This window comes from Micrasema longulum, unplaced genomic scaffold (genome assembly GCF_059751315.1).
Source record: "Micrasema longulum isolate JH-2025_06_02 unplaced genomic scaffold, ASM5975131v1 h1tg001538l, whole genome shotgun sequence".
In the NCBI taxonomy this organism is placed as follows: domain Eukaryota; kingdom Metazoa; phylum Arthropoda; class Insecta; order Trichoptera; family Brachycentridae; genus Micrasema; species Micrasema longulum.
In genome coordinates this window covers 480,299-496,197 of record NW_028278721.1, presented here as the reverse complement: position 1 = coordinate 496,197, position 15,899 = coordinate 480,299, and the positions used below count along the sequence as shown (strand labels likewise).

Here is a 15,899-nt window from a genome sequence, read left to right as displayed (position 1 = left end):
TATCTGAAATTTGAAATATTTAGGCATGATAATCATGAGAATAAGAACTTAAAGAAACACTTTTTTTTAATAATTGATTTTCTACTCACTGGTTCAAGTTTTGCTTGTTGGCATTTAAGAGAATGGCTGGAGGGGGAGGCCTGGGCGGCTTTTCTCCACTTGTTCTCTTGATGGGAACATTTGTTTTGGCTGGTTCGTCTTCGTCTTCACTGCAACTTCCAAATGGGTTGGTGCTAACTCTCTCCGTGGGAGACTCGATCACTTCTATTGTACTCTCTATGTTGCCGCTCAGAGAGTGCCTGTTTGTTGGGGTGATTTTTCTCTTGGGAACTTCTGGCATCTGATAAGATAATTTGTTAAAAATAATTTAAAATTAAAACTTTTTTAGAACAGATATCACATATTTTTAAACTTAGTTTATTTCCATCACCACACCAAATATATGATCAAAGATCACTAGATTTCTACACACCAACTAAAACAAGAATCGGAATCTAATTAAGATAAAGAATGGACTATTTAAGTTGAAATCAATGTTCACTACGAATGAAAACTGACATTTCAGAGGTCATTCATTGAAACTAAACACTACCTCCTTCTTATCCAACCACAGGAAGAACTTCCTGACAGACCAAGTTGTGGAGAAATGGAATGGCCTTCCCGAGAAAGTGATTGGTGCTAGTTCAGTTAATGTGTTCAAAAACCGCCTAGATGCACACATCAATTTATAATGTTTAATAACCATTTACACTTGACATACACGCATCAGCTTAATAGCTGCTGGTGTATTATTTATAGTAAAAATAATAGGCTATAACTGTCTTTTCACTATCATTGTCGTTTGGACTGTCTTTTTGGTTGGTCCAAAAGACATTGGTAGTGAAAAGACAGCTATAGCCATCATTTCTAAATGAGAGACACGAGAAAGTGTTAAGTAATTATTTTACATACTGTGAAACATTCACCATTCAACATCCGTAAATAAAGAATTATTCAATTTGTTTGAAAAAAAAAAAATAGGAAACATGGCATCCTGAGGAATATTTGTACCTTTAAATATTTTATTTCCTTGTTAAATACAAAATTACAGACAAAAAACAAAAAATATTCAATAAACCCAAACCAGTTACTTTTTATAAATAATGTCACCCTTCACAGAAAATATTATTTTCCCCTTTTTACTATAATAATATTATTTACTGTCAGATTAATTTAATGTTACTTATTAAAATAGCACTCATAAAAGTCTAAACAACACATCCTATGTCTATTTTTATCAACAATTCAGAAATATTAAATAATGGTTGAATATTTACCTGTTCAACTTCATCTTCATCACTGCCGAAAGGATTTAAATCTTCCGGATACTCATCATCATTAGATTTTTTCGGTTCCTCCAAAGGAAGTGATGTTTCCATTTTGGTTATATCTTTAGGAGAATCCAAAATATCAATAATCACAGTTTCTGAATTTGTGTTTTTTATATCATCAGTTGATTTTTCATCTGTCAAACTTATACATTCTTTCTGTTCTACGTCTATATCTTCTTTATCATTCATAATTTCTTTTCCTTTATCTTCGTTTTCATCCTCAACATCTTTTTCTTCGTTATGAATATCATTATTAACTTTAACATTAGTATCTAAATGATATTCTGTTGAATTGCTCGATACATCGAAGGCATTTTCTTCAGTTATTACTTCTTTATTATCCATATCACTTACAACGTCCTCTTTATTTATATTTGTAGCACTTTCTGGTAAATTGGGGGAGTCTATATACTCATTCGCTATACTAACAATAATGTTTTCTTCTTTTGATACACTTTCATTTGTTTCTACATTTGATTCAGAAAATACAACTCCCGAATCTATGTTTTCTATACTATCAGAGTTATTTGTATCGATGTCACTTGTTATTGTGCTATCATTCAAAATAAAACTATCGACACAAGGCACATTTGTTCCAGAAATATTTTCTAAACCTAATTTTCGAGATTCTTCTTCTGTATTGATATTCGGTAAAAACTCTGTATAGTTTAGGGCTGCTGTATCTTCGTTATCAGTAGTAACATCTACAGTTGTTGAGCCTTGATTAATACTATTACTACTAAAGGTATTTACGCTATCGATTACACTAATCTTATCTGTAGTTAATACTAATTTTTCCTGATCAACAATACTCTTCCGTGAGCCAATTGGACTGACTGTAATGTCAGAAAGCCTATTTTTTTCTGGGCTCACCGTCTCAAATAGCTTCATCCTCATTCTGACCAGTGATGGGCCCGATGTGCCCTGTGACATTTCGTCATCATCATTATTTTTATCATCGAATGCATTAGATTTTACATTCCTCTGATTTTCTTTGGCAATTACATCGTTCGGTTCAGCTTTGACATAAAAATAATCTCGAGTGTTGTCCAAATTGCTTTTATTCTCCTTTATATCACTGGCAGTTGTAGGCTGGTTAACATGAACTTTATCTATATTTACACTTTGTAACTCATTTTCTGTACTATTTGGATGTATTTTTTTGTCGTTTTCTACATTATTTGAAATATGATCAACTCGGTTATTTAACACTTTAATATCGGGGGATATTACACCAGAAATATTGAATAATTTATTTAGGGACGGAGACATTTCGCATACTTTTTTGTCAACACTAACATCACTTTTTTTCTCAGAGTTTAAATGTTTAAATTTCACATTGTCTGTAGCTTCGTGCAAAGAAGGGGACGGACACGTTTCACTAACGAAGCTTGAGTATTTATTTTGTACACTCGGACTCTCAAGAATCCTATCCGGTGCTTTGACAGGAGAAGACGTATAAAGGTCTATCGAAACAGGAGGTTGAGTAACTTTTAGTGAAGAATCAAATATGCTTTCTGCTGGAACAACCGGCGGTAAACTAGTGGGTAGTGCTGGTGCTTCATCGTCAAACTGACTACTTAAAAATCCGGATAAAGCTTTGGATGACGAAGATGAAGATTTTATGGAAGATCCTCTTAGGCTTCGGTTAAAGGCAGAGTTTTCAGCATCCAAAGCATCTTTGAATTGTTGAACATTTCGCACTTTTTCTTCGTCGCTCAACATTCTATTGTACGCATTTTGACCCGAATCCTTCGAGTCAGATTTATGATCTTCGGTTTTTGAAATGCTAGTGTATCCCGTTTCGATAGAGTTAATATCGCAGTCCTGAGAGTCAGATTCTTCGTCAGGGCAGATTTCGCAGCAGTATTGTCCGTCCGTCTCCGTCTGGTAGCAGGAGGCGAGGCTGAGCTGAGCACCGCAGCGGGCGCACCTGAAGCAAGTCCTGTGGTAGAGCCGGGTGTCCACCACTAGCCGTTCGGCCAGGAACACTGGCTCCCCACAGGACACGCAGGGCTCGCGCCTCCCCAGTTTCGCTAACATCTGGTCACAACACAAAACGGGCATTAGAAAGAATCATTTACATTTGATTTGTTACTCAAATTATAAAATTACGTACGTGAATATCATAAAACTTAACAAAAAAGATACATAATATTTTTAAATCTCTCACACTTTACAATACAGAAACAAGGACAAAGAACTTGAAGGATACTTAACAATATGCATAATAGGACATAATCTATGCATGGGCAAAATTCTATACTGAGTAGGTACGATTTATCGAAAAATTAATAAACACATTTCTTTATACAAACATTTACTAAATATACGTTTCACTCGTGAGTTTCGGAATTTGGGAAAGAACTTACAATAATTATCGGAAAATAATTAAATTTTAACAGTTTAATAATACAATAAAATAAGATAACAATTTGCAAAAATAAACAGTAAAATAAACAGAAAGCGAAAGCAAAACAAACTAAAACATGAAATATGGGTGATTACGAATATACCGGTGATTATATTAACAGTAATAATACAGTAAGCACATAAATAAATTACCTTTTAGCAGAAAATTTCTGGTTTATACTGGCCCATTATGTCCAAGCTTTCCTCCTGGAGCGAACAAAAAGAAAACAAATGATACACAGTGTGGGTTTGGTGATATGGCAGTGAAATTTGGCTAACAGCTGAGAATATTGTAAATAAATCAGTCAGACCTCATGCGCTGGTGGCGATGTGCACCGGAATGATAGCGAGGAAATTATAATCAACAGTCAATCCAAGGCCAAGAAGAGAGATACAACAGTACGGAAGGTAAACATAATAATGAGACTGCTATAATACATATATAACAAGAGTATACTGTCGAACGGATTTCTAATGACGTGCAGCGTTCAGTCTCAACAGTTTCCTCGGAACTAAAGAATCGTATTTCTGCCGGCCGCGGCCGCTAAATCCCCGGTCGGATTCATCTCGCGGATGGAGTCACGAAGTATGCAAAATACTCGCCAAAGTAGGCCACATAAATGTCGATGACGATCGCGAGCAGGGTCGCAATCGACGCACCGACGTTTCGCGAGACGATAATGATCTTGACTCTCCAATTTTAAATGTTACATAACAGGTAACTGACATTTAAGAGCGGTTTGCGAGCAATAATGCACGAACCGCCTTCGTGACACGGTGGATAACGCGAACTTTCCGGAAACCAGAAACGCAAATGTAAAATTCGTCGAAAAGAATATCGATTGACAGAGACCAAAATGGACACCAAGTCGTTGGAACAATAGGCATTATTCCCCAGTCTACACACGTGCGTTTCCAGAAATTCTCCAGCAGCCTAGTGGACCACATGGTGACGATATCTACCTACTGTCTACAAAAGATTCTCTTCGGACATCTATCTCCCTTTGTTAACCATGGAGTTGATACAGTGCTTTATTTATTTAGTTTTTTATTGCTTAGTTCTTGGCATGAACACTTAACAAACTTACTACTATGCTCTATTTTTTTATAAATTTATTGATATCATTCTAACTTTGCTAGAATTCCACTCGTCCACGCGCTTTGAAGCTGCACGATGATTGGTTATCTAGCTTTCATATACCAACTTAAAAATACCTAAATTTTATAAATGGGGTCTAGAATTCCAATCGTCTATGCGCTTAGTAGCTGCAAGACGTGTTGTAATCTTACTCCTTTTTATTATTCATATTATTCATATTATTTTTAATTTTTTTTAGTATCATTAATACACTAAATTTATTTGTTAATTTTTAAAATGTGTAAATGGGGGCTAAATTTCTAACTGTCTATGCGCTCTGTAGCTGCAAGACGTCCTGTAATCTAGCTCCTATCTGTTATATTTTTTTATTGATCTTAATTGAAAACGAGGAACTAGAATCCCAACCGTCCATGCGCTCTGTAGCTGCAAGACGTACTGGGATATTTATTAATTGTACAGCGCCCTTGAGGTGATTTTCACAAAAATGGCGCTATATAAATTATCCAACTATATAACTATATATATATTTACAAAATACAAAATATGATGATTTTGTTACTGCCGACGTTATTTTTTGCTAGCCCCGACAATCTTCTATCGGGATGGCGTGCAATCGTGAATAGTGTTTCGGAATTTTATATCCAACAGTCGCAGTCGGGTGGCCCCATATATGTGCCGCACAATACCCATACTCATGGTCGGTGCGTTCAGATGGCGTGTCGAGGAACCGAGAAAACTGATCATAGACATCTAGCGCTGATGTTACCTCAGCATTAGTAACACCCGTTCGCTAGGCCTGTTTTCCGAAGCCGAAAAAATGCGAATGGCGAAATTGAAGAAATAAACGAATAATGCACAGCAGAAAATGTTTATTTCCGCTTTGAACTATTCGCACGCTTACCTCAGAACTCTACGTAACAAAATCTATATAATTAATCGGAGTACCGAGTATACGAGCACGTCTATGCAAACGGTGATGGAATCAACGAACAGCGTAATTAATGATTTAAAAGGAATATAATATTTCATAATATATTACATCATACCACGTGCATACAAATATATCGTTTTATAGACACGTTCGAGGATTACATGAATTTCATTTGTTTATAAATTATGTATGAAGTGAATTTTAGATTTTGATAAGTAAAATTCATAGAACTTAGGTGTCGTTAAAGCGTCGAAGAATACATTTATAAGTCGTAAAAAACGTACACATGTGGTAAGTTTGTATTCTAGCAACCATTGTTTTATAATTCAATTTGATATATACAGGTAAACGTCGTTTTGCGCCGGTTCGATTTACGCCGATTTACAATTACGCCGGTTGGTACCGGCGTGGGATTCCCCGGTTCGGCCGACACCAGACGACAGTAGGCGCCACGATTCTAATAGCAGACACACTTTTACACGTTGTTTTATTATATTACCGGGTACGCGAGCAGCCTATTGTGTGTGTGAAATTGTTTCCGAGATAGTTTTCGTTTAGTTTTTAAGAATTAGAATTATTATCAAAATTAAAAGAATATTCAAATATTTGTAGTTTATGCTATGATTCTGCAAGAAAGGAAGCAACAATCAAAGCAAATGAAATTGGATGCTTTTTTTCAAAAAAGTCTTGGAATTTAATTTAGTACCGACGAACTGGTGAGTTAGTATTTATTTAAAACAAAAACATTATTTCAACCAAGAGATTATTATTTATTTTTTAAACGAATTTAAACTTTATTTATTAAATACATTTATAATTTATTTTGAATATACTATACATAGGAAAGTTATTAAATAAACATGTTAGATTGTTCTTAGAATTTGGACACGGAACCTAACCTTATATCTTCCATTATATTTGTGTTCATTTTACGCCGGTGTCTCTCGGAACAGAACCCCGGCGTAAAACGACGTTTACCTGTATATATTTTTTGATAAACTTTCGGCATTACCAGAATGTGAAATAGATACTGGGTACAATGTGGGTAGTTTTTATCATAATACGAGTCGACGCAGTCTACATAAAAGGTATCAAGTAATAAAATGAAACAAACATTTGGGCTTTTTAATTATTTAACGTATTTTGAATTCAATCAGTATTCAAAGTCAATAGTGTTTCCTAGTAGCTTTGTCTAAAGAACGTGTTCGGCATAGTTTAAACATTTAATAATATATTACAGTCCGTTACAGAAGACACTTTACAAATAACGAATTCCGAAGAATCGAGACCGAGTAGAAATGCGCAGAGTTATCGCTCCCAGTACTTGCGGAAAACAGTACTCGGGTAAAATGATTTGACCTCGTGCATTCTAGATAAACACGAGATCGTAGGCCCAATAAGGCCAATCATTTGAAGTTATACTGTCAGGGAACTGGCGTGGACAAGATTAGCGGAGACGATGCGGTGTATCCTGCCGCTGGCGCTGGTGCGCGGAAGGTGCACTGAAAGGAATATCTGATCAGGAGCTAAATCGTGAACAGAAAGATATTAGCAGTAGTTAAGAAATGAGATTACGGATAAGAGCTAGCGTTAACATTTGAAAAGTAAGAAATACAAATATTATAATATTAAGTCCAAAAACGGATTCATACTCGTAACCAAACCAGCTAACGAGAAATTAATTTTAAGATTAATTAAGAGCAAGCAAATTATGTTACCGAAATTCACGGTAAAGCCCACATGGAAAACATATTTCGAAATCATTTATTATACTAAGTGAGGCAGACGCCGAGGATGCGTAGAGTCGGTTTTCATCAAAACAACTTGAAATAATTATTTCAAGAAATGTTACTCGACGAAGTACAAAGTAGAACGAACTCCATTGGGTGTATTTATACCAACTCAAAATAGTTGGGAATTGATGAGAAAATTACAATCCGAAGTCACGAAAAACAGAATTATAATGACGTAACTGTTTGTAAGGTTAATCAATGCACGCGAGATCGTGAACGGCGTCTAGTGTGGAGTGATGTGAGCTATTATAAATATTTTGACTATTGAAATATCTCTAATTTCGTTATTTATTTTTCGAGTAACACCAGAAAATGTGAAATAAATGAGTAAAAAGTTTGATTGTTATTTACACAATGACAGTTGTGAAACATAAAAGGTGCACTAAAAACTAAAAACGGGCAGCGGCACTGCCATAAAACCACGTTGTACAATTTAAACCCACACTGTGAAGTAAGAAAAAGTAAACAAGACATGAAAATGTAATTGCTGCATATAAAATTACCGATACAAAGAAACCAAAACGATGATGCGATAGTAAACATGCGATCAAATGAGATTAGAAAATTAGCGAGCAAAGTAAGCCTCAGTAGGAATTAGGAATGTAATTATGGGTTAGTAAGATGACGAAAGCGAGACAATCGGATGTGTGAAAAAAAATAGACAACCATCACTGTTTATGTATATTTGATGTCGTGCTTTCGAAGGCATTCACTTTAATGCGTGGGCGTTAAAAAGCATGTCAGATGAAATGTTCTTTCTATACCCGACTTCAATGAAGATTAAAACTGCCTCGAACGTGCGCTCGACTAGTGGCAATTAGACAGTATGTCACAAAACGGCTAAGGAAGATGCATTCAGTCATTCATTGAACATTAATATAGATATCCACACGCACATAAAAATGAAAGACAAGCAAAGAAACGTGAATATCGTACTAAACAATCCACCTAGCGCCGTATTTACACTCGTGTTCTAGCGTTTTCAATAGCACACGGTTCGGAAAAATAACAATGCCCCGAGTGTTCTATTGTCATCGCGATTGCTTAAAACAACACAAAAGATCAAAGAGCACTTACTAGCAGTAGGAGGTAGGAGTCGTTGTTCACGCCATTAGCATTTGTTCAATAATGACAGAAAACCAGAAGCATCTCAAGAACCTCCTTTAGGTGTCTCACAAACGCTGCAATGCTACTCTCGGTAGAGAATAATAATATGAAACTGTCTGTGCTAGTGTCGAATGCCGGGGAGAACTAATTTGTCTTTTTCACGTTCGTGAATGGAAGAAAAAACAACGTCATAAGCTAATAATAATTGGCCGGTGAGCAAGAGATGACGTTACTCCGCGTGGGATTCAAAATATTGTTTTACTTTCTGGATTCTCGAATTGGTGTCATAATATCATTTCTGGTGAATTCGAAAGATGATCTTACTTATTGAGATACTTTTTTACTAGCGTGAAAAACAGATTTTAAATGAGGTGTACAACTGCGCGATGTCGAACAAAATACTAACGTAAAAGCAGTTTTTTTTAAACCAGAACCTTTTTAGTCTAAGAATGATAAGTTTAAAAATGTTTTTTAACGAAATAAAAGAATGATGATTGTTTCATGAATAAAAATGGAATACCCCGCAAAAAGTTTTACAATAATCTAATGATGGTACCCACAACAAAAATAAAGGACGTTTACAATGAGGACACATTTTACAGTTAGTGACATGGAAATTACACTTTCAACTATTGCTCTACACCAAAAAAAGATTGTTAAAATCATACTTTCTACGTACATACTAATAATAAGAACATTATAAAATACGACATGAATTCAAAACAAAACTTATTAAAATAACGCAATTATGCAACTATGAATAACTGGTTTTATTCAATTACTTGCTTGGATTTTTTTTTAAATCAGCCAAATGAACGATGAATTGTGTTTGATTAGTGCCTGTCAGAAAATGTTAAATCAAAAATAAAATTTTAATTAGTATTGAAAAAACACATCACTTCATTAAATGAACAGCAAAAACAATCATATTAATTCGTTTCTGTATGTAACTGTCAGATAAAACTATTGCCACTGACCAAGCGAGTTTTATATTTACAGATTCGCCGGTGACATCTAGGTAATGCAGAATGATTTTATTTTGATAAGCAAATCTTACAAAACGTTGAGCTTAATCAAAAGAAACAGTGTGGCTTAATGGAAATGATAACATAATAGCTAGATGGGTTGGCAAAGTCATCTTACCTTGGTGGGCGGTCTGGGAGAAGAGTTGGTCGGGCTGAGAGGACTGCGGTCCACAGATGAAGCTGGTCTCTTTACAGAGAGCCTGTTTGGAGAATTTCCTGCAACAACACAAACACAAACTCAAATTAATACAAAAAATAGTAAAAGTTAAATTAGTAGTAATTGATAAATAAAGTAATAATAAGACTCACAGATAAATACGGAAGACAGAGAAAACATAAAAATCTGAAGGGAAAAATCTACTTCATCATCACGCTGTTTCCCCGTAGGGATAGGCAGAGGGATGGACCGCCACATCCTGACATTATCACGATATGTTAAGTATTCCTTGGTCGATCACGCTAAGTATTCCTTGGTCGTCCTCATCCTACGTTACCATTCACTCTCGTCATATATATCTGTTTTACCATTCTTTCGTCATCCATTCGTTTTACGTGACCAAACCATCTCAGTGACCCTATCTTAATCGTATCAATGTGTTTGTCTCACTGTCTATCCGTTTTAGATTTGCTCTCTCGCTTGATTTTATCATTCGTAACCTTGCCATACATTGACTTCCAAGCATTCGTCTAAGAGATCGCACTTCGACCGCGTTCACTCTGCTTTCATCCTTCCTCTGCCAGATCCATGTTTCACTTCCATACATATGTGTTGGGACTTAAACTCCGTTGTGCACTGCCAGTCTAGTTTCGTTACAACAACGTTACGAATAACTGTAAGCTCAATTTTCTTATATCGGTCAGCGCTGCTATTCCGAACGCTCTCACGGCCGTAGAAAACACTTTTATAGCGCGCATTTAGTACGTAAACATGCGCTCTAAAAGCTTTTTCTACGGCCGTGAGAGCGTTTGGAATAGCAGCCCCTTGTCTTATTTGTACATAAACCAATTATTATAAACAAATTTAATAAATTTATTTTTTAAACATGCGCGTTCAATTCCGATCGTCCCAGTAACACAATTGGTTCTGCCATCTACCTAACACATTAAGCGTAAAATACCAAACCCCTAATTCCAATTCCTCAATCTCTCCAAGGATACATTTCGTAGGAGAGACCACCGTGATTGAACATGGGGAGTAGGAATGGTAGGAAGTTAGGAATTCGGACGAAAATTAAAATGCTCTTGATAAAGTTACCATGAAGAGCCATTAAACATATTTGAAATAGGTGTAATTAAATTCAAAAGTAATGTCACGATTTAATTCAAGAGATTAGCTTTCGAAAGGCATTTCTGTATTGTGTCTTAAATTTTTTAAAAAAGCCCAATTGTTCTCTAAATCATTTGAATAAATTCTTAGCATGTGGTGGAAAAGTAATATGAAAAAGTACATTATTTTTCTTAAATTAAAAAGTTAAAATTAAATTTATATCTTTATATAATCACTTTGTAAAGCGCCCTTGAGGTATTATATTACGAAAATGGCGCTATATAAGTTATCCATAATAATAATTATTATTATAATATGTTTTGAAATTTTCAATTCTTTATTATCGATATTCGAAGTATTCTACATTGAAAATATTTTGAGTTAGTCCGAATTTTTGTAGACAAGGACTGAAATCATCCCCCTAGGGATTTATTCATATGAATATATCACAACAGAGATGAAAAACATTTTAGAGAAGGGAATATAGAAGTCTAGGCATTTACAGGAATTATGACCTGTTATTGGCTTCTTTAAATGTAATATTTATTCATATATTAATATTAGTTACTTCTTAGGGGGGTTGAATCCAGTATTTGTGTACAAAAATTTGTACAAACTCAAAATATTGCTGTCCAAGAAGAAGTATAACAATTGAAACATATTTTCAGGTGTTGCTTAGTATGTAATAATTCAGTCAGGTAAATCTCAGCCGCATCAATAAAGGTTTTAGCTCTTTAACTTCACAAAGATCAACAGATGGAAGAACTCAAGAAATACAGATTTTCAAATATGAAGAATGTTACACCCAGTGGTGTAGTCGAGCCGGAGCGCACCGGAGCGGCTCTCCGGCACTTTTTATCTGAGCGGAGCGGCGCTCCGGCTCTGGTCAGGAACAAATATTAATTTTCAAAAATATATCTACTTAAGTCTCTTCAAACAATTCGAAATAACAACAAACGTATTTATTACCGATAACTGGCAAAAGTCTAAACATGTGTCTACCCCCCCCTCCCACTTCCCTCCAACTTCACCAAAGTGGTGGCGGTGCGCTCCGGTACTTTTTTATTTAGGACTACACCACTGGTTACACCATAATGATGTAAAGTGGCCACTTAAAACAGCCAATGACAGGTCATAAGCTATGTCAATGCCTAGACTTTTATATTTCCTTCTCTCAAATGTTCTTCGTGAGAATATTGCAATATATTAATATTCTCTATTGAATTAAAATCATCGGAAAATTACTGATATTTAAAAAAAAGCTGTGGGATACTATTTTATGCTTCATAAATGATTTTTTGTATCTAGGGTTATTATATGATGTGACTAGCGATAACAAGGTAATCATTAAAAACATACTGCTTTGTTAAAGTTAAACAGTTGTTTGGTCAAATTACAGCCAATTCTGAAAAGAGGAACGGATAAAATTGATGGTATGATTTGGCGCCCACCAAGATTGTAAGCCATTACACGAGCTATGTAATCTTCGGCACCGCTAACAGTCTCCCCACGGTCCAGGGGATGCTCGTGTCGGGGCCCGGGACCGCGGCTATCATCGCGGTACATCTCATCAGCGCGAGTCGTAACGACGGCATTACGATATTTGATGTATCTGATCAAATTGCGGATGAAAGCACCCAGGATTTATTTCAAAGCCAAGTAAAGTCAACCGACAAGTTCACCTGTGAACCCTTCGAGCGATGTTTTATTTTATAACACAAAAAAAACTCAGTGCAATAGTGAAATATCACCTTCAACGAATACTGATAAAAATATGTGAAACGGATTTGGAAAAATTGATTGTATTTTCAAAATCAATTTGGATATTGTGGAGGAATGATTTTATACATAACTTTCAAAGTAAAATTGTTAAATAATATGTCTCCACAAAACCGCGACATGTTTGACTTTGACAATAGGGAAATTTAGCGTTATTTTTTGCTAGTTATTAGCAGCATTGTGACGTCAAGATTCATGACGATATTCTATTTAAATTTGAGCGGTCATAAAGTTCAAAATTTAATCGAATCGTGAATATTTTTTTTTATTCTACAGTATTTCATAAACAAAAAAATATAAAAAATTGTTAAAAACAAACGAAAACATATTTCTTTATTTACTATCTTAAACTAATGCCCTTGGTCTCGGGCGATGTTTTGTGGGCATATATTAACATGTCACACCTAAACGAGACCATTAACCTGGTTTCTGGAGGACTGAGTCACCTTCTCAGTTCTCGCTGGAGTAATTCTCATTCATCGCGTCCACGTCGCGGGGGTGGGCACCTTTCGCTTCAGTAGACTGAAGTGTTTAGGCGGCTAAGTTTGGGTGAGGACCCAGTATTGCGGGGTACAACGCGATCCCTTGCCCAAGGCTACGGGTGAAGATCTCAACGGCGGAGCAGGTGGAAGGGGCACATATCTTCTCTCACGCCACCCGGACATGCTTCGGGCTATGGGCTGTTGGAAGACAGCGGCGTCGGGCAAGGAGTTGAATTAAGAAGCGGAGGATAAATGGTCAACGGTGGCAACCTGAGCCTCAGTTAGCAAGAGGGGTTACTGTCTCGGTGTCCGGTGGCAACCAGCCGTAAAACAGAAACCAAACAACAAATCTCCTAGTACGACGTGTAGACTGAGGACTAGGAGGGCTGACCTCAAGTAAATGAGACACACAGCCAGGAGGAAGAAGAAGACTATCTTAAAGTATGGAATAGAGAACTCGTCAGGCTGGTCATGGGCGGCACAAGCCATCGAGAAAACGGTAATTTTCAATAAAGTACCCCGTGTGACAGAACAATGGGTGGAAGTGCTAGTTAAACTGTGCCCAGAAGTCTCATTGGACATTATTAGCTCTTTTGTGCAAAGGAATCGACTGTTTTGTGTGTGCAATGACTTGTGACTTTTTACGAAGGCTAAATTACAAAAAAAATGACAATGAGAAAATAGTAAATAAAAGGTCTTACGACCAAAATGTATTTTCTAGTAATACTGAAAATAAAACGTCTTGTACATACTTAACCTATGTACGAAGCATCTGTTCATTCAAAATTCTCACGACATTCCCGAGCGGACCTTCTCGCAATCGGCTCCACCTTTTCATCAATAAATAACTGAATTGACAAGTACGGACACCAGCTAACAAATTGCTCGGTGTAATGCTTGCACGATCGAGATAATCATGATCTAGGGAAGCTTCGAATAGTTTTCGCCTTTGAATGAGGAATCCCATTTTTTCTTCCTGCGGTAATGTAATGGTATCGTTACGATGCACGAAGGTAGTAAAAGGGAATCGTTTACCTCCGCCGATAGAGAGATACTTGGTTATACTCGCATGTAGAGAAGCGAAGCAATGTATGTGCGGTACTAAAATATCGTTGAACATTTCTAAAGTCAATTGTTGAATAATTATTACTAGTCTTGAAACCAAACGGGTTCTGTCAAGGAATGATTCATCCGTATTCAAATTACTATATTATGCAGTAGTTAAAACAGTATATTTGCATAAAATATTGCTTATGTACATACATTACAACTTTACTACAGATCAATGGAGATCGGGGAATACAGCCGCGTGCCATGTCTGAAAGTGAGCTTAATAAGAATAATTTGTAGCCATGGCATAATAAATCTACAACAAATCAATTTGTGAGTAAACCGAGAATAAGGAAGACGGTTACCTAATGCTCTTTGACAATATGCATCGACAGTTAAGCTTTTACTTTCTGAATAATTTGCCCGAAATACACAAGATAAGAGCCCAAATGATACTTGAAAAGAAATTCAATGCCACGTGCGCGGAAATGTAAAATTTTATCGCTCGTTGCGACATAGAAGAAATCGATTCAATTACTATTAATGAATAAATAAATACAGTTTTAAAGCGAGCCTGGCATAAAACACAATCGAAATAAAGAGCCTTTAAGGGTACATAAGTATAATGATTATCACACAATGGCAGATGAAAGCGAAGCGGCATCCCACGGCGGCAGCGGACGTAGAGATAGACTACAGAGCACGGCGTACGGAGAATGGAGTCACAAGTCACAAGTCACAATGGAGCAAAATACATTATTCATCAAGAGCAGTTTACTATCGATTAATAAATACTAAGTTTCTGACCGGAAAGCGTGGTGTCGGAGGAGAGAATTGGAAGATGACTAGGCAAGGTCTCGTGGAAAGGGCAGACGGCAGGCAGCATCGAGACGAGAAGCGACATTTCTTAGAATTAGAAATGTATACAACTGCTGCGAAAGGCAGCCATTAAAACCATCGTACTTTACGAGCGAAGAACACGGTCAATACTGGTTGAATATCTCAACGGAGACGAATATTTCTTCTGAAAAGGGAATACCATTATAATCAAACACCTATCCGCATCCAACGCACTACATAAAGAAATGCTGCGTATTTCGATCATACGTTATAGGAATGTAGGGTAATCAGTCATACGCTTCAGGTGCCAGTACGAAAATAGTGAAATACTTAAGTGTAAAACCACTTTTTAAAAATGTATAATGGCAACCTTCCCAGGAATCGAACTCGGGACCTCAAGTATGGTTGGCGAGCGTGCCAATTACTACAATACGAGGCGGACTTTTCTCCCCTTGATTTCCTTTTTTAAGGGTTTTTCCGAGAGTACCCATCGCGTCAAAACACTAATCCAGGATTCTGGTTCTATTTCACACGCATAACTGTATTCTTCATCCGCCTGGACACAGATGAGGGATACAGAACATAAGATAAGATCAAAAGCGTTTTCTATTATTTTTTTTGCACTACAACAGGCCAGTAGTCCCAAGTTGCTGTGAAGAATTGCAGCCCTTAACACCCGGGCTTGAGCTTTGGTTATGCTTTAATGATTTTTTGTCATTTTCAAGCTAAGTCCTTACTATTTTT

General features: G+C 36.4%; 1 protein-coding gene across 4 annotated transcripts in view; it reads right to left on the bottom strand.

Annotated features, from left to right (window-relative positions):
- The window catches only part of MICAL-like (protein), a 197,961-nt gene that overhangs the window by 10,426 nt on the left and 171,636 nt on the right, over nt 1-15,899 (bottom strand). For 2 of the 4 annotated variants that reach the window (XM_088236354.1, XM_088236353.1), the window contains exons 4-6: nt 9,856-9,953; nt 1,317-3,413; nt 90-340 (exon numbers count right to left, since the gene is read on the bottom strand). In XM_088236354.1, coding sequence (XP_088092480.1) covers nt 90-340; nt 1,317-3,413; nt 9,856-9,953 — 2,446 coding nt within the window. Of the gene's footprint in view, nt 1-89; nt 341-1,316; nt 3,414-3,935; nt 3,990-9,855; nt 9,954-15,899 lie in introns of those variants that run through there. The other 2 variants (XM_088236356.1, XM_088236357.1) reach the window with 1 other exon arrangement.